Here is a 27,304-nt window from a genome sequence, read left to right as displayed (position 1 = left end):
TGTTTCATGGTTACACCAAGTGCCATTCAACATGGTCACTGATCCCTGTGAAGTCCAGGGGCTGGGACTATGTACTGGTTCAGTTCACATCGTGTGGTTCTAGCACTAGGCATGGGATATGACTGCAGAACATGCACTGAACACTTAATGGGAAGAGAGCATCTATTACGAGAAAGAGTCAACAAGAAGGAAACCTTCCCCCTCCTGCTAGCAAGGGCAGAAACCCTGTCCTAAGGCTGAAAATGGGAACAAAAATTTCTACTGAGTAAAACATATGGTCACATTATTGTGAAGTTCATAATGTAAGCCAAGGTTCCCCGACTCCGAAGACAGGGACCAATCACCAATCAAGGGATATCCAGACATGCACTACTTCAGGGCACAGTTTCAAAGGGTTTTGCTTTGTTTTTACTTAGGGAACTTTAATTTTACCACAGAAAAATTAGGTAAAGTCATTCATCATTGAAAGTTTGTAAGGCATAACATATGGTGCTTCTGAGGTAGTTCCCAGGGTAGAGGCCCATATCAGTTAGGTCAATCTGTCTCTTTACCTCATCTACCATCAAGACTTAGCCTGGTCCCAGGGAAGAGAGGGGGGTTATAACATAAGAGATGCAGGGAGCCAGAGGCCCAGTTTTTCATATTTGGGGGGGTTATAGGGAGAAGGGAAACCAAGGCAGACAAGGCAGGGGAGAGACTTCATCTTCTCTTTCTAGAAGGACATCCACCCATTAAGCAGAAGGTCCACATTTGTGGCCAGTAAAGTCAGGTACAGGAAGACTGGGTTTTAGTTTCCCAAATTGTCTCTTGGGTTCTATGTGGTTTGGACAGGCCCCAGAGGTCCCCACAAGCTCCTGAGGCCTAACCTCAGAAGTTACCTGAATTCATGACTGGGAAGTTAGCTCATGAGGTTGACATGGGGCCCAAGTAGCCAAGGATTAAATGCCAGACCATCTGACCCAGAAGTACCTAAGAATCATGATCAGACCCCAGTGGGATACAAAGCGCTGCCAGAGAGAGAGACAGAGGCCTTCCTTCATTTAGAGAGAACTTCAGGGACTCCCTGCACACTTCAGGTTTCCGTGTGACCTATGACAGAAGTTCCTGTTGCTCATCAGGAAGCATGGGAGGCTGACCCAGACTGCACACTGGCACAGCAATGGAGACGGAGGCTCCAGGAGGATCCCAGCCCCTCCCCTACCAAACAGTTCTGAAGACACCTCTCCCCACCACTCCTCTCAGTGGGATTATCCTAGGATGACTGACTTACACTTTGCTAAATGTGCTGCCAAAGGTTATTCTGATTTAGGCATAGACTGAGAGGTTGAGAACACCCAGATGAGCACCATTTGTGTCAATGAAAACCTGGCTTCCACAAGAGCCTGATGAGAAAGTGTCTGGCTTGAAAAAGGATGTGTTCTCAAGTGGAAGTTAGCCCTGGAAACTGGTCCACTGGCTGGCAAACCATCTATACAATGTCCGGCATTCTTCAGCATCTCCCTGTACAAATGAAACAATTATATTTGGGGTATAATTTTAAATGCTCCCTTCTTAGGCTGTAGTTTCTTTAGTTAATCTCAATGTTTTAACAAAGTCCCTGCTGCTGCTGCTGCTAAGTCACTTCAGTCGTGTCCGATTCTGTGTGACCCCATAGATGGCAGCCCACCAGGTTCCCCCGTCCCTGGGATTCTCCAGGCAAGAACATTGGGGTGGATTGCCATTTCCTTCTCCAATGCATGAAAGTGAAAAGTGAAAGTGAAGTCGCTCAGTCATGTCTAACCCTCAGCGACCCCATGGACTGCAGCCTACCAGGCTCCTCCATGGGATTTTCCAGGCAGGAGTACTGGAGTGGGGTGCCATTGCCTTCTCCGAACAAAGTCCCTAGTGAGCAATAAAAGTACAAAACACTAGAAAAAAAAATTGTGGCCTGCCCCACGTTCATCTCACTACTAGAGCCCATGGGGAAGATGCAGCATCAAATATAAACTATAAAATCAAGTAGAGAAACTGGCCCAGGATTTCTAGGCCAGTAGCCTGGAAGCTGTGTCCACAGCACAGAGCAGGCAGTGGTGGGCCAGTGGAGGATCACAGCATAGTGGGAGACTGCATCAGCCAGGGCCCTCAAAGAAGCAAGTGCCAAGGAAGGATTAGATATGCAAATAATTTATCAGGGGGAAACATGTGAAAGAGAAAATGGGCAACAAGCCAAAGAGGTAGGGAAAGGTGAGATGCAGATCTGACTCCCAGTGAAGTAGAGAAGGAAGAAGGCTGGGTGGCAGCATCTTAGATCACAGTGCAATTCTAAAGAAAGTTCACGGAGGTCATTGGGGAGCTCTCAAGCAGATGTCCCTGTCAGAGGAGACCCATGTCTCCCAGGAATGGTCACCCTTAGGACCCCTGGCACTCTCAGTCATTGGCTGAAAGTGCCCTTGAGAAACACAGACGGAACCATCACAGGGACAAATATCCTCATGCAGAAGCCAGGACCATGGGTGAAGCATGTTCCCTGTGGTCAGAGATGGGAAAGGTGCATTCATAAGGCCACCACAAAGACAAACTCCCACTTTCCCAAAATACCAATGGAAGGACTAGGAAGAATGCAGATGGAAGTGTCTACATAATATATGCTTTGTCAATTTCCAACACTGAAAAAGTTGTCTATAAAAACTTGCTTATAAAGAAAAGCCTAAATATCAATATTTCCCCTGTGGGAAGCCAAAGTTACAACAGAAATTACTGAGTTAAAAAAAAAATCAGAATTCATTCTTTCATTTTTCCCCTTTACAGATTTGAGCAAGAGTCTACTGCTTAGGATTAGTGAAGACTAGAGAAGAAAAATGTCAACTCCCAGGAGGCAGCACAAGTCACAGAAGTTGGGGTCCCCGAAGTTCCCAGTGGGTGACCAACATATGGTTATAGAGAAAGACATGTGAGCAGACTTCCTATGAGCTAATTGGGAATTTTAACCCATGACTCATCCCAGGGTGGGGTCCAAAGCTACAGGGGATGCTACCCCATGCCACACTGTATCATCAGCCAGATTGCACATTTCCTGAAAGTAATCAAGTTAGAAACTGGCTTCTTGGCCACAGCCCCTGGTGGAAAAATGACTGCCAAAAGCCAAAATGAGGATGAGTTCAAAAATGTAATTCTGCAATGAAAGCATAATCCATTAAATGGGATCTGACAAGAACTTAATCTCATCTGCAGCCAAGGGTGTTGGCTCAATGTAATTCTGCTCTCTGGAACATATTCTCAATAAGCTATGTATAGAATCAGGAACACTTTTGCCAGAACCCAGATAAGTCCATTCAACGTGGGAACAGAAGCTCATCAAACCCCCAGTGATTCTCCAGGGAGTGAACATGCTCTTCTTCCAAATGCAAAATTCCCCAAACCTGGCAACTCTGTCTATGTTGAGTCCCATAATTCAAGGTAAGCACTAATAACTGAATTGGCCAACGCACTGGTTGGCTTCAGAATTTCCACTACTGCCCACAAAGGCAAGACCAGTGGCTGGTCTTGCTCACAAAGTACCTACTAGGCTCATATTCCCAGCCTGGGGCTCACTGCAGAGCCCAGTCACAGAAGAAGGGGTCAAGGTGTGGAGGATCAATCCACTCCTAAAGAGGGTTTTGAAACCTGGAAGAGCGAAGGAATTAGGGTCTGTCTTATTCATCATTTACTTAATACCAGCTATAGGGCCCAAGGCCATTATATTGTTATTTCACTGTTTCATTTGTAAAATAAGGCAACTGAGAATCAAAGTCATAACTCAAATCACATAGTTTAGAAGACAGAGTGCAAATTCATGCCTGTGATATTCCAAAGCCCATGACTCACTCCTCAGAGGGTGGTCCTTGGACCATCACATTACTTGGGTACTTGTTAGATTCACAGGCTACAACCCAGATCTAATGAATGTGGATCTGCATTTAATAGGATCCCTCAAGGAATTTGTTGGACACAAAGTTTGCCTTAAAGGGCTCCTACCCAAGAAGAATAAGTGGATTAAAAATATAAATTTGGACTAGAAAAAGGATTTAGTGCAATAGAACAGGGTCAGTCTCATAGGATAAGCCTCACTACATATCCAAATTGCACATCCAAATTAGTAGAGCCAATCATGCCATCTTTATTTCACCACGAGCAAACCCAGGAGCAGGAAAGTCAAGGTGGCGTGGTGATAGTGGAACACACTGGAGAGGGTAAGGCTTTGGAACCAGGCAGACTGGACTGAAATTTCCAGCTCTGCCTCCTGCTGGATGGCTGTGGGTAAGCTAATTGATCTCTCTAGGACTCAGTTTCGTGACCTGTACAACTGGAATAGCACTACTCATCTTGTTTGTATTTGAGAAGATTACATGAGCAAACAAATGGACGGTTCCAGTCGATGCTCAATAAACATGGGTTTCCTTGACTTTCAGTACAATCTGGGCCAGGTCCCACCTTGGCAAACGTGCACACTAGAAGCTGGGGAGAAAAGGATGCTCAGCAGCCGCTCTTTCCTGTTCTCTTGGGTCCTCTAGTGGTAATTCCTGAGGTTCCTGTCACTAATCAGACTGGCTGGAGCAATCTGTCTTCCTTAAGCTCCAGTTTCAGCATATTCTCTCATTTCTTTTAAGAAAACCCTGAGTAGAACAAGGTTCAAAGGAACAAGAGGTGAGGAAAAAGGAAGACAGGCATCTCGGGTGCAGTTCCCAGGAGTGTCTACTTCCTAAACAATGAAGTCTTTTTATTTAGTTATGGTTCCTGCTTTCTTCTTTTCATAAGTCTCAGTCTTAAAAGCAGACTTTTCATGCCAGAGGCTTCATGAGCTTTCAGAGCCCACAGTGTCTACACCTGGAGCCACAAAACCCAAGTCTGATATAATTCACATTGTGTGTATTACTCAAAGGCATGGAGGAGCAGGAGACGGCCGCCAACCACTGCCTGCAGGTGTGTCCCCAGCTGCTGCCTGGGGCGGATGCCCCCACCTACCACATACACTCATTCCAGAGGCTGATGGAAGAGGTGCCCTTAGGACAGAGCATCTCCTGTAGGAGGAAGTAGCTGAGCATCAGGGTCCCAGTGAGGGTCCCTTGGTCTGATTCCCACAGGAACAACTCCAGCACTGATAAAGAGGCATTTCCTTGCCAAGGGAGAAAAAAAAAATGACCATATTTTGTGGCCCCAAATTTCCAAATGCCCTCCATGTGTGAAGAAGGAGAAAGAGAAGAGAGCAAGCGAAGTTACCCCTTACCCCGTGTTGCTCAGTAGTAACGCTCCTGCAGGGAAGCTATGAGGACACATGATGCCAACTCATGAGAATCACATGCTCCTCCACAGTAAACACAACTCTGCAGAACTGCAAAGGGCAGGATGTTCACAGTCACATGCCTGGATCCCTTAACGGGGTGTGGGGTTGTGTATAAATGTGTCCAAAGCACACACACACACATACACACAAGGCATGGTGATTGAGAGGCTCTGAATTTCAGAGTCAGAAAAAAGAACCCAACACCTCAGTCTCAGCAAAGGAATGACTACACTGAAGTTATCTTAGGGTTGAGAGCACTGATCACAGATGCACCCCTGAAGTTTAGGAGTATAACACACCAGTCTTCCTAGATTTCCCAGACTCACTAACATTGGAGTCAGCAGTTCTCATGTTTTTTCACTCCTGGAGTAAATGGTGAGGTGGGGGAACACACAGGGATATATTCCTATCAGCATTATTTACAATCCAGCTATAACTCACTCCTTCTGTGAAATCCAAAGGCGTACAGAAAACAAGCAGCATTATTACAAGGGCAACCTTGATCCTGCTCAAATTTATTTCTCGATAAGCAAGCTGTTCCCATCTTTGGCTTATAATAATTTATCTGCAACAAATCTCACAACTGACATGACTACCACAGTTAAGGACTGCTACATTAGAGAATACTTACCCTCTAACATAGCTGTTGCAATCAACTATCTTCCTTGAAAGAAAGGATGGTTCCAGGATAGCAGAGTTGCATTAAGGAGACCAATAAATGAATAACAAATGCCAATACCTTTCTGGCTCCCACTGCTGAACAACTGGCATATCTACACCTGCTGTGTAAATATGCCTACCACACCAAAAGCACTACACCAAACACTACACCAACCACACCAAAGCACTACAAGGAACCAGAAGTAAATCTTGATCTTAACAAACTTATAACTTAATCTCTTTCTGGAACTGAGACCTTGACACATAATATAACTAGTGGATCAAAAGAAGTTCATGGCCATCAGTACAGTTTCTCTATTAAACAGCACGGAGGGGATGCAAAGAGAAGGGATGATGGTAATGGAGTTGGGTTAGCAAATAAGATGTTCTCTTCATGAGAGCAACTCTTCAGCCATTCACTGAAGAAGACCATGAACCTGGTTTGGGGTGGAAGGCATAGCTACCAGAAGACAGAATACAAAGGGGCTGACTGCACCGGAGATGCTTGGAGATGGGAACGCACAGACCACGAGAGCCATTCACCCTCCCCTCTTCCCTCACAGCCACTTGCAGAGAATTGCAGGTTCATTCTCTCTACTTGAGTGGGTTTTATTTTATTTAAACCTCACAATGCAGTAACCAAACCCTTATGAGGAATAAGAAAAGCATTTGCCTTGCAATTCTGGTCCCGCCACTGCATCAGTCACGTTATATAAAGAAATCCAACCCCCTATTCATCACTCCTTTTCAGAACTCATCTGTAATTCAGTCCACACTGAGAACCTTCGCACAATGAAATGGCTTTTACTGGGAGATTACACACATCACCTGCATGCAAAGGAGAGCACAGTTTTCAGATGTATTTCCTGGACTCCAAATCTTGTCTGATTTGTCTATGATGGAAGAAAAGGGAAGTTCATGCATTCTACTAGCCATGTGGAGGGTATGAGAGTCTTAGACAATGCAGAGAAAAATGAAAGCAGTAAAATTAGGGTAACAAGGGAAGCAGGGAGGAAGGCAGGCTGGCAAAATCATTAAATCTTCATTTCTGATACCAGTACGACCATGTATTCCAAAAGTGAGTTGAAAAGACCCACTGAGGGAAAAAAAATCACTTCTATACCACATCCATACTCAGACTTATTGTTATTTAATACAAATACAATTATGACAAAAGTGGAATACAATATGAAAAGAAAACACAAGAGACTTTTGAGAGAAGAGGCAAAACCAAACGATGAATAAGAACAGAGTCAACAGCCACCTGGGAAACCACACAAGAAGATCCCCCATTTCCTTTCAGGACCCCACAGCCCTCACATCTCTCATAACCAGAACTCTTCCCCCAGCAAGGGACACTAAAGGCACCCGGCTGAATTCATCCCCACCACATGCTTTTTCTCTGTGTGCTTATCTCCATGCTTCAACCTCCTCTGAAGCAAAAGACTCATTAATCCCATTCAAATTGCCAGTATCAGTAAATTCTTTGCCTCAGCATTTAGATGCCAATACCAATTAAGTATCAACAGCAACTTAACTACTGATACAGTCCTCAATACTTTCAGGAAATCCAGCCACAAGTCCAGTGAGCACTAATTCCAACACTTCTTCATCAAGTCTAATTAAGTGCAAGGAAATGAGGTAATTTTCTGGCCACGCTGACAATGCGTCCAACTGGACTGAAATCACTGCACACACAAACAAGAAGGAACAAACTGAGCTGCAATCCACCAAACCTGAAGGACGTTTTCACCAAGGCTTCCGGGCTATCGAGCTGAGGCAATTCATCAGCAAGGATTTCCTCAGGTGGCCGGGGGTCGTGGACAATTGTAGGCCGTGGCTTCTCCTTGACATTCCCGGTGAGCCCATCGATGAGGGAGTTCCACAGACAGTTCTGCGACTTAGACCCTGAAGCACGAGGGGAAAAATAAAAGGATGCAGGTGAGTTACCAACCAACTCCATGTCGTGCCTTGCCCAACTCAGGATTTTCAAAAGCAGAGCAGTGACACTGACATATTTTTCATGATCTGCACCAACATCGGAGGACTCCAAAAGATTTTAACTTATGGAGTAACCAGGATTTTTTAAATTTATATACAAAAATAGGTTCATACTCTTGAGTATCTTAACAGACAGCTAAGTATTACGAATATATATTCTGTTTCATTTCAGTGGTAATCAACTCTAACTCCTGACAGTTGTCAGTATTCACTGATATGTTTATTCAGCAATTGGAAGTATACACAGGACTACCATTTTAGAGAACAGTAGGATGTTCAGACATCTTCTCAGGTGGCACTAGTGGTAAAGAACCCGCCTGCCAATGCAGGAGACGTAACAGATGCAGGTTCAGTCCCTGGGTCGGGAAGATCCTCTGGAGAAGAGCATGGCAACCCACTCCAGTGTTCTTGTCTGGAGAATCCCATGGACAGAGGAGCCTACAGTCCATGGGGTCACAAAGAGTTTAACACGACTGGAGCAACTTAGCATGCATGCACGGAGGATGCTCAGACACAAGTCTCCCCATGAATTTATCTTGCCCAAGACCCAAGTTTCAAACCTCTAGTCTATGGAGACACCCACCCCAAAGACAGCCAGAACCCACGATAGGCAGGTTCATTCTTCTGGAAGCTCAAGACTCAAGGAAAACGACACTGAACGTTAATCAATATCCTACCCTAGAAACACTCCAAACATACGAGATGAACATTCAAGGCAGACATGAAGTAGGTACAGTGCCACAAATTACAGTCCGATCAGCCAGGTAGTCAAGGTCAATATCAACAAAGATAAGTTATACGGATATCAGGTACCCTTGATATGATGGATTGAAAGTGGCACTTTACCCCACAATATAGAACCCCATGTATTAAGCATGTTTCTAGCTTCTGTAGGCTGTTCTGTAAGACACCTGTGTTACATGCATACCCCAGACATGCTCTGTTCTGGAAAACCAGATCACATCCCTGAGCCACCCTGCCTTGGCCTCCTCCCTCCCTCGTCTCCCCCCGCCCCAATTCTCCAAGAAGAGTCCCCTTCCCAGGGGTATGCTTTTCAGAAACAAACTAACCAAACCAGAGTCCAAAGCATGACACTTCCCTTACCAAGTTTCCACATCCTGAGCCACTACCCACCTGCCCCGATGACCCAAGACAGGTAGCAGACAGCTAGGGACAGTCCCTATGCCCCAGAGCCCACTGACATTATTCAGACTAGCCAATCCTAAGCCTGCTCACCCGGCAGAACCAGTCCTTACTGCAGAAACCACACAAAGACTCCTGCCCAGCGTCCCTTCCTCCCTCTGCCTCACACCAACCCCAGTGCTTCCAGCGCGGCCTCTGTGGTATAACATGTACTCCCTCTTGGGGGATCTGTGAAGATCAACAAACTATCTTTTCAATGGCAGTCATCCTCTGGCCTTGTCATACCTAAATAATCATAAAGCCTATTAAAACAATCTAGTTATAAGGAAAACATTAGGCAAATCTCAACTGAGAGACATTCAGCGAAACGTCTGACCAGTATTCCTCAAAACTAGCAAGCTTATCAAAAAACAGGGAAAGTCTGAAAACCTGGAACCACCTAGAAGAACCTAAGAAGATTTGATAACTAAATGTGGTATCCTGGCCGGCTCCTGAAACTCAGAAAGGATATTAGGAAAAACTAAGGAAATGTCAATCAAGCATGTACATTAGTTAATAATAATGTATTATCAATTTTGGTTCATTAATTGTGACAAATATACCATACTCATATAAGAGCTTAAAAATAGGGGAAACTAAAAGGGGATATATGGGAACTCTTTGTACCATCTTTGCAAATTCTCTATAAATCTAAAAATATTATAAAATTAAAATTTATAAAAATATAAATAAATATTTAAAATAAATAATAAAAATCGTTATTAGTTTTAAAGTCTATGAGCAAGTAATTTTTTTAGAGACTGAGGGCATGACTATTACCATTAACCAATTACCATTGGTCAATGCTGGTTACACTCCTCTCAGAGGAAAGAAAACCTTTATCTTTGCTTAGATATAATGTCAGGTCTCCAAGTCACGCACCCATGGAACTGTGTCCATGCAGAGGGAGTTGGCTTTTCCTACCCCATCCATGCAGAAGAAGGACATTTTTGTAATTCATTCAAAGACTCATTATGGGGTATGAAGAGGTGTGCGTGGAGGAATAAGGAGCAGTTTCAGCTAAAGTAAAATGCATGTGATGGGTGGGGTAGAGAATAGATCTGTATGCTCACAGGAATGTCTCCCTGACCAGCCATCCACAGCCCTCAACATAAGAAATCACCACAGTTTACTGTGCCTGAAGGCTGTCTCTGCAGTTAAGAGCAAAAGAACTTTACACACAGAAGGGAGCATCTCACAAGGATTCCTGAACCTTCACCAAGGACACACATGAATCCAAAAACAATCTTTTTTAAAACTTTTTTTAAAAATGTATTAATTTTTGGCTGTGCTGGGTCTTCATTGCTGGGCTTTTTTCTAGTTGCGGTGAGTGGGGGGCTACTCTCTACTGGTGGTGTGCGGGCTTCTCACTGCAATGACTTCTCTTGTTGCGGAGCACGGGCTCTAGGGCACATGGGCTCAGCAGTTGCAGCTCCCTGGCTCTAGAACACAGACTAAATAGTTGTGGCCCATGGGCTTAGCTGCTCCATGGTATCTGGGATCTTCCTGGACCTGGGATCAAACCCATGAATCCTGAATTGGTAGGCAGACTCTTAATCACTGAACCACCAGAGAAGTCCTGAAAACAACTCTGTTAATGACCATGGTCACAACTGACCTCCTGGGGGGTGTCCCACAACCAAACTGCTTCTGTGTCAATCAGGAGAAAAGTAAAGCACATTACGGGCAGGAAACAGAACCCTCAAACTCCTGAAATACATGACAGCTTTTCCTAAAAGCTGCTTAAAAGTCCTCAACACATATCTTAAGAAGATCTGGACCTATTAATGCAGGTCTGGTCCTATGTTAACAAAGTTCTGGTTCTAGGAGAGAGATAAAAAGCAGCAGCCTGTTTTCTTAAATTTTACCTAACTGAATAACCTCCCCACCCATTTCCCTGCATTCTTTCATTTATTCATTCAATATGTATGTGCGTGCTCAGTGGCTTAGTCGTGGTCTGACTCTTTGTGACCCTATGGACTGTAGCCCGCCAGGCTCCTGAGTCCTGGAATTTTCCAGGCAAGAATACTGGAGTGGGTTGCCACTTCCTCCTCCAGGGGATCTTCTCAGCCCAGAAAGCAAATCCACATCTCCTGCATTGGCAGGCAGATTCTTTACCACTGCACCACATGGGAAGCCCATTCATTCAATAGACACATTTTGATTTCCCTCAATATGCCAGGTTCCATTCTGGGCTCTAGAAATATAAAAATGAATGACACTGGTTCCCTTGGGATGAATCAGCCCATACGCAATTACAATAAATAGGCAGATTCCTAGATGTGAGATGTATAAATACCTACTTATTACAGTCTTAGGCCTTCAGTTGTTTGCAGACAAATGCTTTCCTAAATGTTATAGGTATGCTCATCACATTAACATAAAGGTGTTCCCCCTATCCAAAAAATACCACCTATAAAGTACTAGGAATTGGTATTTTAATAAATCTTCCACTCATCTTGTGAAAGGCATAACTACATGGCATAGTTTCCTCATACTAAAATTATTAATTCTTAAGTGCATAGTTATAACACATGAAAATTTTATAATTTATTTTGGTATTTCCTCATTTTTTAATATTCTGGGAAACTTAAATGGAAGTGGCCTGTTTCTCTTGACCTTTGAGAGTCCAGAGAACAATTACTCTCTTGGGATAGTCTTTGATTTCTTTTTTGTTTTGTTTTGGTTTTTAACTTAAAAAGGCAGACTGGATAGTTTTTGCTCAAAAGAAAAAAATGTTGGGATCCAGCAATTCAGAGGACGTTCCAGTTGGGAAGTGTGCGAGAGTCTAGAATTGGATGATCAGCCAAAACACAAACTGGCCGTGAGAAAATGAGGGATTTGGAAAAGCTTAGTGATAATGAAGGAGAAATGGGTGAATTTAAGAGATGTAGAATCAGTAGGATTTGGTCATTGGGTGTAGAGGATGAAGAAGAGGGAAGTAGCAAGATGAACTGAGGTTTCTGCTTAAGCAGCAAGGTAGACTGTGATGCCATTAGAAAATGCTGAAGGTGGAGCAGTGCATGGGCCTAGAGTTGAATTGTATTCTGCAAAGCTGCATTTCAAGATAGAAAATATAAGCAAAGATCTCCTCCATATTCATGAAGAGGAAGCACACAGATGATGACTATGTGATTCAAATGAGAATACTCTTATTTCAGCAAGTACTTCTATCGTGACTGAGATAAGAAAATTTTCATAGCATGATAACATAGGGGGAAAAATTACCCTTCTCACTGAAACCAAACAATAATTTTAAAAACTAAAATAATAATAAACATTTTAGAGAAGGGCAATACCAAAGCCCCAGCCCTGTCCTGGAGTGTTCCAGCCATTATCTGACTTGATAAAAGCTGTAATTTAAGTAGAACTTGGGCTCCATCCACAAGGATCTAATTATAACAGCTCATTAGTGTCTTATCATCTATAACCTGGCCCTACGGCACAAACCCAAGGGAGATCCAGGAAGCTGGCATAACGTAAAGCATTATGAGGAGAATTTTGCTATTATCTGTTTTAATCTCTTTCTGAAGGTAAATTTTTGACAACAGTCTGCTTTAGGTGAACAACACAGCACAAAATTGGAAGGCTTCAAAACAGTGGCTATGCCCGGGGCATGACTCTATTGATAACACGCCAACCATCCACAGAAGGGGATGTATTAGTATTTTTGTGACCCCCAACACTCCAGGAAAGTGTGGAGCACTCAGAGCTCTGTCAGATGCTTCAAGACATATGGAAACTTTTATTACACCACCCTTGCCCTCAAAAAACTTTGGAGAGGCAGAAAAAGGCAAGGCAGCCTCTGACTGCTTCAGACTAGAGCCAGGCTTTTGAAAAATGAATTGGTTTTCCCCTACCCCTCCCCAGTAAATATGGTCAAGAGAAATGGTTCAAGACTTTGAAATGGACAAAAAAAGTTCAGTGGGCATCCCATTTAGTTCCTTTTTGAACTCCACGAGAAGGGGAGAGAACGTCTCCTCTGATTCTCCACAAATGTGGGCAAAGCCATCTCCAGGGACACTGGAATGGTCTGCTCTGGCAAAATGAAAAATAAAAACTCCCCTGCTCTAATTTATTTTCAGCTGACTTTGAAAGCATGAAAATTCCTTCTGACTAAGTAGAAGCAAAAACATGGAAACAGAGTCACACAGGTCTCTCTCAATAATATCAAAAACCCCATGAGGGAAATCATAGATAAACTAAGCCTTCAGGGTACCAAAAATACTGTGGCTCAGGTGTAGGAGAGCAACTCCATTCAGCCCACTCCATCTCATCTGCTTCTGCTCACTCCACTCCCCTCCCCTCACCTCCCCGTTCCAGCTTTCGTCTCTCCTTTGACTTGTTCCTGACTCTTACTCTTATCCAATGCCTATAACCTCCTCCTTTCCTGTTATACCCCCTCCACCCCTGCCATAAATCTTCTTTCTTCACAAAGACAACTTTTTGTGTACCCTATGAACACTTCAGATCTCTTATAAACCTTCCAGAATCACAAAGTCAGCATACACACCACTGAGCTTATCAGAAGAACAAGTGCTCAGATCCAGACGTAACCAATATTTGTTCAGTAAATGCTGTGTTCTGGGCATTGTCATGATGCCTTCACCAGCATTATTTCATTTAATCATCAAATCAACCCACAGGATGTATTACTGAAACATTACTGAACATAAGACATTAAGACTCCAAGAGAGCAAGTCACCTAGATCACAGAGAAGACACAAATTGCTTTGATCCAAAATCCTCATTCTCCTTAGCCAGGGTTCAGAGTGGTACACCACACTGTATTTTATTTGTGAGTCAATAAACACACACATAGTGTAGATCCAGCAAAATGCTCTGCATTTTTTACTATGAAAAAGATATCCCCTTACATAAGAATAAAGATACATCCCATCTGACACTAGAGAGAACCTTCTGCATGTTTGCTTCCCTGGTGGCTCAGACAGTAAAGAATCTGCCTGCAATGCAGGAGACCCAGTTTCGATCCTTGGGTTGGGAAGATCCTCAAGTAAGGAAGATCCCCTGGAGGAGGGCATGGCAACCCACTCCAGTATTCTTGCCTGGAGAATCCCATGGACAGAGGAGCCTGGCGGGCTACAGTCCATGCGGTCGCAAAGAGATGGATACAACTGGGTGATTTTCACTACTTCACTTTAAAGGAGGTTCAGGCTGCAGGGAGACATGAATAATGCAAGATGAGTTTAATGGGTTAAGAAAAGACAAGAAGGCAAGAAGGTGAGAAGACTCTAAATCCAAAATAACTACAGATTCATTTCAAAGTGTGTCTAATGATGGCAGCTTGATAAACTGCTGGCAGGAGGAGCCCAAGGTGATGTGGTAATCCCATTTAAATCTGACAAGTGACTTATCAACTTGGTTCCTAATAAAAAAAATACACAAGCAGTATGCTGGCAGAAGGCTGAGAAGTTAGAGTCCTACAAAAAGAGAGAGAGAGAGAGATTTAATTCTCCAGAAAGGTGGGGAAAGATAAAAAACCTTGAAAACCTTCAATAGTTCTCAAAATATCTGTGACATGGCATTCGTAGACATTCTCTCCTTTTGGGAGTATAAGACTCCTAAAATTCCCAGGGAGTAGAAAAAGTGAGGCTGGAGTACAGAGGTCTGGAATGAACCTAATAAAGCCCAGTTGAAGAGTTTTATGCTCACTAAAATAAAATGCTACTGATGGTGTGGAAGGCAAAGGATTAATAATGTTTTGAATACCTTTAAATCAGTTACACAGGTACTGCTCTATTATTTTCAATATACTAAGTCTTGGTGTTAGAAACATTTCACAAATTCTATCTTCTGTAATTTCAAAGAGATTGGAAAATTTAATTCCATTTCAGATATCATACACACTGAGGTTGGGGCGGGTGGGCAGCAGCAAAATATAATAATGCGACTTGATCTGTGATGACATATTCTAAATTCTCAGATATGTGAGGATTTATTTCTGAGTTATCATATTAAATTAACCTTTTTTAGCAACCAAATCACATTATTTTACTTATTTTAACTTTGTATCTATCTGATAGTGCAAGACCTCCTCCTTTATTTCGGCTTCTCAAGTTCAAAAGGAGACATGTCTATAGAATTTTCTGTTGTAGTTTTATTATAAATTTTCTTTTATAAGCTAGTTGTCTGGGTGATTGTTGCAAGAAAGAAAATATTTAATGGTAATGACTTTACCATCTATTGAGATGATCATGTGTTTTTTTCTTCTCTCTCTTTCTCGCTACCTCTATGTCTCCCTCTCATCTATGGATGTGCTAAATTAGTAGCAAAATGAGAGAATAAAAAAAAAAAAAAACCTATTTTCCAGATGGAATCAAGTTTCCTCTAGGGAATTTTGTGGTGAAAATATCTTGATATGACAGAAGTTGGTTGGAGAAGGGAGAAACAACAAAGAAAGAGTTAAATTATTCTTCATTCAAAATGAACAGAATTTAGAGAAGGGCAAGAACAAAAGAGAGGGGGGAAAGGAGAGGAGAAAGAGAAGGCAGAGCAATATAGCTGCAACCATATTTTGCAAAAATAAGTGAAGAACTTTCAAAGAACATAGAAGTCTGACATCCATGCTTATGTTAAATGAAATGGCAACCCACTCCAGTGTTCTTGCCTGGAGACTCCCAGGGACAGGGGAGCCTGGTGGGCTGCCGTCTATGGGGTTGCACAGAGTCGGACACGGCTGAAGCGACTTAGCAGCAGCAGCAGCAGCAGCATGTGGAACTGCGGTGTAACCGCCACTCTGTAAGGGTAAATATCTCACACACAGGTTGCTTTGCAAAAGTGATATTGGGGAGAGAATTCAAAAACTATGTCTTTTGTTGTCTGGAAAAGAATAAGTCGACATCCGCAAGACAGAAAGTGTAGGAAAAAATTCAACAGACAGGAAAAGATAGTCAGAGATAATAAGAAGAAACGTAGAGAAACCCCTGAAAAATCCACTGATTGAATTTTAGAGATTGAAACAGATGTGGGGTGAGGATTTGAGATAACCATGCATTGGTCTTAAAAGTCATGTCTATACGACATCTGAAATATACTCTAAAATGTTTCTTAATACTGAAGCCACCTTGCATTACTCAAATAATGCATTCTACTTGGTCATATTGTATTGTTATTGTACTATACTTAAGAGATTTGCATTACTAGAATTCTATTTAAGACTTTTTTGCATATTATATACATAAAGGAAATTAGCCACTAATTCTTTCTCTTACGTAGTCATTATCATGGGAATAATCTATTCCCTGATATCTGAATAAAATTGCCTATAAAACTCTTTGGATCCAAAGTATCTCTAGCAAAGTCATCATTTTACAAACTTTTGAATGTTTTCTTTTGTTATAGCTACACTGAGAATATCTATTTCTTCAGAAGTTAATATATCCCTTTAGAAACTGCCATTTTGTAGAAATATTCAATTCAGTTAGCATGGATTCCTATGACACTTTGTATCTTAATCTTCACCTATACAATAATAATAAGAGGATAGGATGGTTGAATGGCATCATTGACTCGATGGACATGAGTTTGAGCAAGCTCTAGAAGTTGGTGATGGACAGGGACGCCCGGCGTGCTGCAGTGCATGGGGTTGCAAAGAGTCAGACACAACTGAGCAACTGAACTAACTGATATACTAATAGTTTTGAGTATTTCTTCACTTACTTATTTTCTTTTCTGTTCACCTTCCAGAAATGTTTTGTCCAATATGGTAGTCATTATTCATATGTAGTGACTAAATTTAAATCAATTAAAATTGAATAAAATTACATTCAGTTCAGTTCAGTCACTCAGTTGTGTCCGACTCTTTGCAACTCTGTGGACTGCAGCACGCCAGGCTTCCCTGTCCATCACCAATTCCAGGAGCTTGCTCAAACTCGTGTCCATTGAGTCAGTGATGCAATCCAACCATCTTATCCTCTGTCATCCCCTTCTCCTGCCTTCAAACTTTCCCAGCATCAGGGTCTTTTCAAAAGAGTCAGCTCTTCACATCAGGTGGCCAAAGTGTTGGAGTTTCAGCTTCAGTATCAGTCCTTCCAATGAATATTCAGGACTGATTTCCTTTAGGATGGATTACTTTGGCCTCCTTGCAGTCCAAGGGACTCTCAAGAGTCTTCTCCAACACCACAGTTCAAAAGCATCAACTCTTTGGCACTCAGTTTTCTTTATAGTCCAACTCTCACATCCATACATGACTACTGGAAAAACCATAACTTTGACTAGATGGACCTCTGTTGCTTTTAATATGCTGTCTAGGTCGGTCATAGCTTTTCTTCCAAGGAGCAAGCATCTTTTATGGCTGTAGTCACCATTTGCAGTGATTTTGGAGCCCTCCAAAATAAAGTCTCTCACTGTTTCCATTGTTTCCCCATCTATTTGCCATGAAGTGATGGGACCAGATGCCATGATCTTAGTTTTCTGAATGTTGAGCTTTAAAAGCCAGCTTTTTCACTTTCCTCTTTCACTTTGATCAAGAGGCTCTTTAGTTCTTCTTTGTTTTCTGCCATAAGGGTGGTGTCACCTGCATGTCTGAGATTATTGATATTTCTCTCAGCAATCTTGATTCCAGCTTGTGCTTCATCCAGTCCAGCATTTCTCATGATGTACTCTGCATATAAGTTAAATAAGCAGGGTGACAATATACAATCTTGATGTACTCCTTTCCCGATTTGGAACCAGTGTGTTGTTCCATGTCCAGTTCTAACTGTTGCTTCTTGACCTGTATACAGATTTCTAGGGATTAGATCTGATAGAGAGAGTGCCTGAAGAACTATAGACAGAAGTTCGTGACATTGTACAGAAGGCAGTGATCAAGATTGGCAAAACTAATACAATTTTGTAAAGTTTAAAAATAAAATAAAATTAAAAAAAAAGAAAAGACCATCCCCAAGAAAAAGAAATGCAAAAAGGCAAAATGGTTGTAGATGAGGCCTTACAAATAGCAGTGAAAAGAAGAGAAGCGAAAAGGAAAGATATACCCATCTGAATGCAGAGTTCCAAAGAACAGCAAGGAGAGATAAGAAAGCCTTCCTCAGTGACCAATGCAAAGAAATAGAGGAAAACAACAGAATGGGAAAGACTAGAGATCTCTTCAAGAAAATTAGAGATACCAAGGGAACATTTCATGCAAAGATGGGCACAATGAAGGACAGAAATGGTATGGACCTAACAGGAGCAGAAGACATTAAGAAGAGGTAGCAAGAATACACAGAAAACTAAACAAAAAAGATCTTTATGACCCAGATAATCACAATCATGTGATCACTCACCTAAACAGATATCCTGGAATGCAAAGTCAAGTGGATCTTAGGAAGCATCATTATGAACACAGCTAGTGGAGATGATGGAATCCAGTTGAACTATTTCAAATCCTAAAAGATGATGTTGTGAAAGTGCTGCACTCAGTATGCCAGCAAATTTGGAAAACTTAGCAGTGGCCACAGAACTGAAAAGCCAGTTTTCATTCCAATCCCAAAGAAAGGCAATGCCAAGGAATGCTTAAAATTATATTCAGTATCTTATAATAACCTACAGTAGAAAAGAATCTGAAAAAAGTATATATATAAGTGTAGATGATTTACAATGTTGTGTTAATTTTGGGTGTCCAGCAAAGTGATTCAGATATACCTGAATCACTGAAACTAACACAACACTGTAAATTATCAGTTCAGTTCAGTTTAGTCACTCAGTCGTGTCCAACTCTTTGCGACCCCATGAATCGCAGCACGCCAGGCCTCCCTGTCCATCACCAACTCCCGGAGTTCACTCAGACTCACATCCATTGAGTCAGTGATGCCATCCAGCCATCTCATCCTCTGTCATCCCCTTCTTATCCTGCCCCCAAACCCTCCCAGCATCAGAGTGTTTTCCAATGAGTCAACTCTTCGCATGAGGTGGCCAAAGTACTGGAGTTTCAGCTTTAGCATCATTCCTTCCAAAGAAATCCCAGGGCTGATCTCCTTCAGAATGGACTGGTTGGATCTCCTTGCAGTCCAAGAGACTCTCAAGAGTCTTCTCCAACACCACAGTTCAAAAGCATCAATTCTTCAGTGCTCAGCCTTCTTCACAGTCCAACTCTCACATCCATACATGACCACAGGAAAAACCATAGCCTTGACTAGACGAACCTTTGTTGGCAAAGTCATGTCTCTGCTTTTCAATATGTCAACTAGGTTGGTCATAACTTTCCTTCCAAGGAGTAAGCGTCTTTTAATTTCATGGCTGCAGTCACCATCTGCAGTGATTTTGGAGCCCAGAAAAATAAAGTCTGACACTGTTTCCACTGTTTCCCCATCTATTTCCCATGAAGTGATGGGACCGGATGCCATGATCTTCGTTTTCTGAATGTTGAGCTTTAAGCCAACTTTTTCACTCTCCACTTACTTCAGTTAAAAATCTAAATTTAATAAAATTAAAAATTCACTTCCTCAGTTGCACCAGTCACACCTCAGATGCATAACAGACACATGTGACTAGCAGCTACTGCATTGGATAGTGCCAATATAAAACATTCTATCATCACAGGCTTTCTGTGAGTGCCAGATTGGAGAGTGCCATTCTCAAGGTTACTTTCATTGCCTTAAGGAGCTGGCTCATGAATCAATACATTCTACTGCTTTTCTCATTTATAACTCATTTGTTTTTGCTTTTAGGTTTATATTTTCATTCCCTCTACTTTGAATAAGTTTATATTCCTCTTTTTTCCCTAATTTTTTTTTCAGCAGAGTATTTGTGTCTATAGCTTTGGTACAAGTCACCAGTTTTGGCATGCCAACTTCCAATTGACTATCCTTTCTAAGAAGACTGCAATGAAATTTTTTATTTTCTTTTTTGACCCAGAAGTTGACTGTTTTTGAAAACATATTTCAAATGGTTAAAGTATTTTTGGTTGTTGTCATGTAAGCTTCTCAGCTTTTCTTCTTTCTTCCATTTTCTTTTTGCTTTGTTCCTTTTTTCTTTGTTCCTTTTTTCTTTCCTTAATTGATTTTTTCTGTTTACTTTCTAGATTTTATAACAATATAGTCAGAGATTATGCTCTATGTAATCAAATCTTGCTTTAGGTTATTTACTGATGTGCATCAGTCATCCAACACAGGGTAATTTTTTTAACTATTTCATGGGCACTTTATTTAAAAAAAAGATTCACTCTATGTGTAGAAAAAAAGATATACAGCTATCACATCTGCATTGTGGACTACAACCTTTATCAATAGAAAATGACTCAGCTCTTTATTTCCTGAGTTCTGCTTTTCATAAAGTTCAACACTGCCATAGCTATCTCCTTTTTCCTTGTGCTTGCCTGAAACATTCTTGCTTATCATTTTTTTGTTTTAGTTTTGCCTTTTGAAATAATGCTGTTGTTCAATTGCCCAGTCATGTCCTACTCTTCATGACTCCATAGACTGCAGCACTTCAGACCTCCCTGTCCCTCACCATCTCTCAGAGTTTGCCCAAGTTCATGTCCATTCCATTGGTGATGCCATCTAGCCATCTCATCCTCTGAGGCCCTCTTCTCCTTCTGCCCTCAATCTTTCCCACCATCAAGGTCTTTTCCAATGAGTTGGCTGTTTGCAGCAGGTGGCCAAAATATTGGAGCTTCAGTTTCAGCATCAGTCCTTCCAATGAGTATTCAGGGTTGATTTCTTTTAAAATTGGCTGGTTTGATCTCCCTGCTGTCCAAGGGACTCTCAAGAATCTTCTACAGCACCACAGTTCAAGGGCATCAATTCTTCAGTACTCTGCCTTCTTTAAGGTCCAGGTCTCACAACTGTACATGACCACTGGAAAGACCATAGCCTTGACTATACGGACCTTTGTCAGCAAAGTGATGTCTTTATGTATTGAAATAATACATAGTTGTAATAATTGGAAAACTATGATCAGATCAGATCAGATCAGATCAGTTGCTCAGTCGTGTCCGACTCTTTGTGACCCCATGAATCGCAGCACGCCAGGCCTCCCTGTCCATCACCAACTCCCGGAGTTCACGCAAACTCACGTCCATCGAGTCAGTGATGCCATCCAGCCATCTCATCCTCTGTCGTCCCCTTCTCCTCCTGCCCCCAATCCCTCCCAGCATCAGAGTCTTTTCCAATGAGTCAACTCTTCGCATCAGGTGGCCAAAGTACTGGACTTTCAGCTTTACCATCATTCCTTCCAAAGAAATCCCAGGGCTGATCTCCTTCAGAATGGACTGGTTGGATCTCCTTGCAGTCCAAGGGACTCTCAAGAGTCTTCTCCAACACCACAGTTCAAAAGCATCAATTCTTCAGTGCTCAGCCTTCTTCACAGTCCAACTCTCACATCCATACATGACCACAGGAAAAACCATAGCCTTGACTAGACGAACCTTTGTTGGCAAAGTCATGTCTCTGCTTTTGAATATGCTATCTAGGTGGGTCATAACTTTCCTTCCAAGGAGTAAGCGTCTTTTAATTTCATGGCTGCAGTCACCATCTGTAGTGATTTTGGAGCCCAGAAAAAGTATCTTTAAATTTAAAAATATACATTCTTATATATTCTTTTTCTCTTATTATCTTACTGTCAACATCAATAATAACCCAGTTATTATTACTCCTGCCTGTATGAAATTATTGAATTAGCCTTCCTGGCCATTGAACTCATTCTCTGTCATGGCCTACACTCTGTCTGTGGAGTGTGTTTCTCTCTGAATAAACCCACTTCTTACCTATCACTTTGCCTCTCACGGAATTCTTTCTATAATGAGATATCAAGAACCTGAGCTTTATTAGGTTCTGAAACCCAGGTCTGTGATCTTATTTATAATCCTCCCACTTATTAGCCTATGACATTACCCAGCCCATGAAAGCTAACTATGCCACATTTCAAGGCCACTGCACTCACCCTCTGCAATGGCCCACACTCTGTCTGTGACATGTACTTCTCTGTGACTAAATCCACTTCTTACCTATCAACAACAACAACAAAAAGGTAGCCTTCCAATTCTTCTATTCTCTTTCACTGATGTTATACGAATTTTTATATTTTGTTTCTAAATTGATATTTTAATATTGAGAAGTTCCACTGCTAAGAACTCTGTTGAACATTACATGTTGCCTTCCAACTTTGTTTATCCTTAACTTTGGACTTAAGGATACACTGACCTGGTTTTGGTGCTCACAGTTCTTTAACATAATAATTTATCATCTAGAGCAGCACTGTCCAACACAGAGAAGCCATGTGTATAATTTTAAATTTTCTGGTAGCTATATTTATTAAAGTCAAACAGGTAAAATTAACTCAATAAATTATATTCTTTAAGTCAGTAAATCCAAAATATTATATTTAAACAAGTAATCTATATAAAATGATTAATGGTATTCTTACATTATTCCCTTTTTCTTTAAAACCCAATGTGTATTTTATACTTACAGATCTCAGAATTAGCCACATTTCAAGTGCTCAACAGCTTTATTTTATGAAACAGGACAGCTCTACAGAATTTATTTTGATTCATGTTTCAGTTGGCTTAAGTACATCCTCAAATAACTCTTTTCAGGAATGACATGTTGGTTAATGAGATACACATGAACAACAGCTTAGGTACAGATTTACTGAATTTTACATTAAACTTGGAACAATTTCTTAATTATCTTCTACTATTTATATGCTGTAAAAGGGAATTAGGAACCAAGCTGATAATGGTTGCTTTTCCCTTGTAGGCAGACATTTTTCTTAATCTTTGTATCTCAAAAATTTTGCTAGTATATCTGTAATTGTGGATTACATTCATTGATTTTTAAATTTTTTTCTGGAACACAAGCCCTTTCAATATGCAGACTCAAACCTTACTTTTTTCTGTTCAGGCAAGCTGGCTTCAACTTTATCTTTGATTACTTCTTCTGTACCAATTGAGTGGCTTCAGTCTCAAAATATCTATGATTCATTAATTTGTGTAGGTTTTTTCTTTCTCTGACCTCCTACTACTGTCTTTTCTCATTTTCAGTTCATCCCTTTCATCTGTAGTCTGCTGCTGCTAAGTCACTTCAGTCGTGTCCGACTCCATGCGACCCCATAGACGGCAGCCCACCAGGCTCCCCCATCCCTGGGATTCTCCAGGCAAGAACACTGGAGTGGGTTGCCACTTCCTTCTCCAATGCATGAAAGTGAAAAGTGAAAGTGAAGTCATTCAGTCATATCCGACTCTTCGCGACCCCATGGACTGCAGCCTACCAGGCTCCTCCATCCATGGGATTTTCCAGGCAAGAGTACTGGAGTGGGGTGCCATTGCCTTCTCCTGTAGTCTAACACACCATTTCTCAAGTTTGTCTTCCAATCACTGATTAAAATCTTTCCAGGGTCATTTCTATACTTCAGCATAGAAGATTTTAATTCCTATGTTTCATATTTACTTTCTTTGCATTGTTACTTTTGCATCTCAACTAAAAATCAGCCTGCTCTTCTTCTTAACAGCTTTCTGCTCCTATCATAGGGACTGTGTCTTTTTGCCTCTTCTGGAGAATGCAAAATAGCATTTACATTTTTTCTTTTAGTTTCTATATTAAATCATTTTTCAGAAGTCTACTTTTTCCCTAAGTCTTTAGGATGGTGCTTAATTTCCCTAGTTCTTCATAATTTGGTTGGGGGGTGACCCTAGTTTAACCATTCTGGAATGCAAAAAGGTGATACAGAACTTGTTTCCTAAAAGGCAAGGCACGTAGGTCACTCTAGGTTTCATTCACTAATCTACCTGGGCTGCCCGGTGGCTCAACAGGTAAAGAATCCGCCTGCAATGCGGGAGACCTGGGTTCAATCCCTGGATTGGGAAGATCCCCCGAGAAGGAAACGGCTACCCACTCCAGTATTCTGGCCTGGAGAATTCCATGGACTGTATAGTCCATGGGGTCACAAAGAGTCGGACACAACTGAGTAACTTTCATTCATCTGGGCTGCCACATAAACTCAGCAGAAAGAACCAAGAGTTAAGACTGACATTCATATGCAAACAGCTAGTTTTCACAAAAGTAATACATAACCCAAGCCTAAAGAGAACAGTAAGAACAGTGCCCAACCTGCTTCAAAGCAAAGCCTTGCATTTGTCTTTACCCAGTTGATGGGCACAGCTCCTACATAATTTTCAAAGTCTATTTAGAAATTCATCTGGTGCAGTGGATCACTATAGAGTGAGACCATCAATTCCAAGAGGAAATGTCTCGATTATTCTTTGCCACACATCAAAAGAATGAGCCTGTTCAGCAGAGTAATGATGTAGACAAGATTAAAAGGAGACTGTTTTCAAGAACTTTGACAGCATTCATTTAGTATGCTAATTAAAAGAGAAACTTTATCTATTAAGAGTGAAGTCTACTTGACAAACACTTTGTTAATGGTTAGGGTAACTTGGAAGTTTGAGAATTAGAAGAGAGTATTTTTTTAAGTTTTCTATAATTTAGACTACCACTAATTCAGACACCACCACCACCCCCCCACAATTGAGTAAAATTTTTCAATGCATAACTACCTTGAAGTATGCTAATGTCTGCAAAGCATGCAAAAATCCAAGTCTTACCATCTGCTGGGTGATTCATTTGTAAATCTGCCTAGTATTCCTTTGGGAAGTTCCAGGATTGATTTTTTAATCTCATTATAAAAACCTGGTGGGAATGAATTCAGTCACTTTCAACACGTACGAAAGTATTCTGAGCACTCGGAACAATGTGCCACGTTCATCCTTGTTGTTGTCTGTTTAGTCACTAAGTCACGTCTGACTCTTTGCTACATGTTTAAATAGTATGTATACTGTGATCAAAAATATGAATATTTGAAGTAATTGCTTGGAGATCTGGAGTTTTAATTGAGAGTTCCAGAAAAACAGAAGCATATTTATTAGTCACAGAGAAGAACTCTTTCTCATTTTGGCCCAAACTAGCCATTGCTGGTAATAAAGTAAGAACAATGCATCGTCTGGCTCCTTTAGGGAAAGAACAGTGATCCACTCATGTTTACACTCCTGCACTCAAAATGTCCTTCAAGGTTAACTTTTTTATCTCCTCCTTAGATATCTGCTTCTGAGGCTGTAAAACTGTATTTAAAATATGAATGAATCTCTCATCAATCTTTCCTTCCACGTGTTTTAATTGTATCATGTAAGAGTTTTCAGCTTCTCACCCAATTGGCATCGCATCTTGACCTCTCTTCTTATCCTGCCCTGTATTAGGGAGCCTAGCTTCATAAAATTACTGACTTGGAACCTAAGCAATTCTTTCACAAGTTCCAAGAACTGCAGCTGCGAATATGAGAATTTCAACAGAGTTTCCAGGACTGTACAGTTGCAGGAGGAGTTGTTCATAGCTGAGTTTGCAGGATGATGTCCTTGGGATTGCACATTTCACAGTCCTATAGGCCATAGGTGTCCACCCTGGGCTTCAACCCAAGACTTAGCCAGGGCCTAACAACACTATGGCAGGAACCACTGCACTGACAAAGGAGGGGGAGCAGACACAGTCCTTGGCACACAGTAGGTGCTCCATAAATATTTGTTGAAAAAGAAGGCATCACAGGAAGTTGTGACTGGAAAATCATGGGAGTCCTGTAAGTTAAAATGCATCTGACTTCTTTCTAGTGAGGTAACTGACTTTGCATCCCTAAGAGCTGTCCAGGCAATGAGTGGGATTTCTCCCCTTGTTTGGAATTGTTACAGATCCAGAACATTCCCATTCACTCTGCTTTCAGTCAAACTGAACAAATATTTATTGAACATTTATTATACACTGGCAAGGCATAGTTTCTGCCTTCAAATGACCCAAATCTAGTAGACAGACAGTCAATAAAAAGCTATTTATAGGGACTTCCCTAGTGGTCCAGTGATGAAGACTCCATGCTTCCAATGCAGGGGCCCTGGGTTCTATCCCTGGTCAGCAAACTAAATCCCATATGCTACAACTAAGACCTGGCACAAATAAATAAATAGATAAAATAGTTATTTATAATATAGATAATATATTATACTAATATAATAGCAAGTAATAACTGTGTAGAAGTATATAGATAACAAACAAATGAGGGAGTGACAATTTTGTCCTGAGGTTCAGACCAGGGTTTATAATAAAGGTGCCTCTGACCAGTTTTTGTTGTTTTTTTCATCTTTTTTTTTCAGTTGGAGCATAATTGTTTTACAATGTTGTGTTAGTGTCTGCCATACAACAAAATGAATCAGCTATATGTATACATATATCCCCTCCCTCTTGAGCCTCCCTCCCATCCCTCATCCCACCCCTCTAGGTCATCACAGAGTTGCTTTTTAAAATTTATTTATTTTTTAATGGAAGGATAATTGCTTTATAGAATTTTGTTGTTTCCTGTCAAACCTCAATGTGAATCAGCCATAGGTATACCTATATCCCCTAAATTTTGAACCTCCCTCCCATCTCCCACCCCATCCCACCCCTCTAGGTTGATTCAGAGCCCCTATTTGAGTTTCCTGAGCCATACAGCCAATTCCCATTGGCTATCTATTTTACATATGGTAATGTAAGTTTCCATGTTACTCTTTCCACCCTCTCCTCCCCTCTCCCCATCTCCATAAGTCTATTCTCTGTGTCTGTTTCTCCACTGCTGCCCTATAAATAAATTCTTCAGTACCATTTTTCTAGATTCCATACATGTGTGTTAGAATACTATATTTAACTTTCTCACTTCACTCTCTGTAATAGGTTCTAGATTCATCCACTTCATCAGAACTGACTCAAATGTGTTCCTTTTATGGCTGAGTACTATTCCATTGCGTATATGTACCACACCTTCTTTATCCACTCATCTGTCGATGGACACTAGGTTGCTTCCATGTTCTGGCTATTGTAAGTAGTGCTGCAGTGAACAATGGGATACACGTGTCTTTTTCAATTTTGGTTTCCTCAGGGTATATGCCTAGGAGTGGGATTGCTGGGTCATATGGTGGTTTTATTTCTAGTTTTTTAAGGAGTTTCCATACCGTCTTTCATAGTGGCTGTATCAATTTACATTCCCACCAACAGCTCAAGAGTGTTCCCTTTTCACCACACCCTCTCCAGCATTTATTGTTTGTAGATTTTTTGATGATGGCCATTCTGACTAGTGTGAGGTGATATCTCATTGTAGTTTTGATTTGCATTTCTCTAATAATGAGAGAAGTTGAGCATCTTTTCATGT

The 27,304-nt window shown here is 41.3% G+C and overlaps 1 protein-coding gene across 4 annotated transcripts in view; it reads right to left on the bottom strand.

Annotated features, from left to right (window-relative positions):
- The window catches only part of PDE1C (phosphodiesterase 1C), a 539,497-nt gene that overhangs the window by 410,413 nt on the left and 101,780 nt on the right, over nt 1-27,304 (bottom strand). For all 4 annotated transcript variants that reach the window (XM_025291219.3, XM_025291215.3, XM_044946685.2 and 1 more), the window contains exon 3: nt 7,696-7,867. In XM_025291219.3, the coding sequence (XP_025147004.1) occupies nt 7,696-7,867 (172 nt within the window). The remainder of the gene's footprint in view (nt 1-7,695; nt 7,868-27,304) is intronic.

Source organism: Bubalus bubalis, chromosome 8 (genome assembly GCF_019923935.1).
Source record: "Bubalus bubalis isolate 160015118507 breed Murrah chromosome 8, NDDB_SH_1, whole genome shotgun sequence".
Taxonomy (NCBI): Eukaryota; Metazoa; Chordata; class Mammalia; order Artiodactyla; family Bovidae; genus Bubalus; species Bubalus bubalis.
Note: the sequence above shows the minus strand (reverse complement) of the source record. Positions and strands in the feature narration are given on the sequence as shown.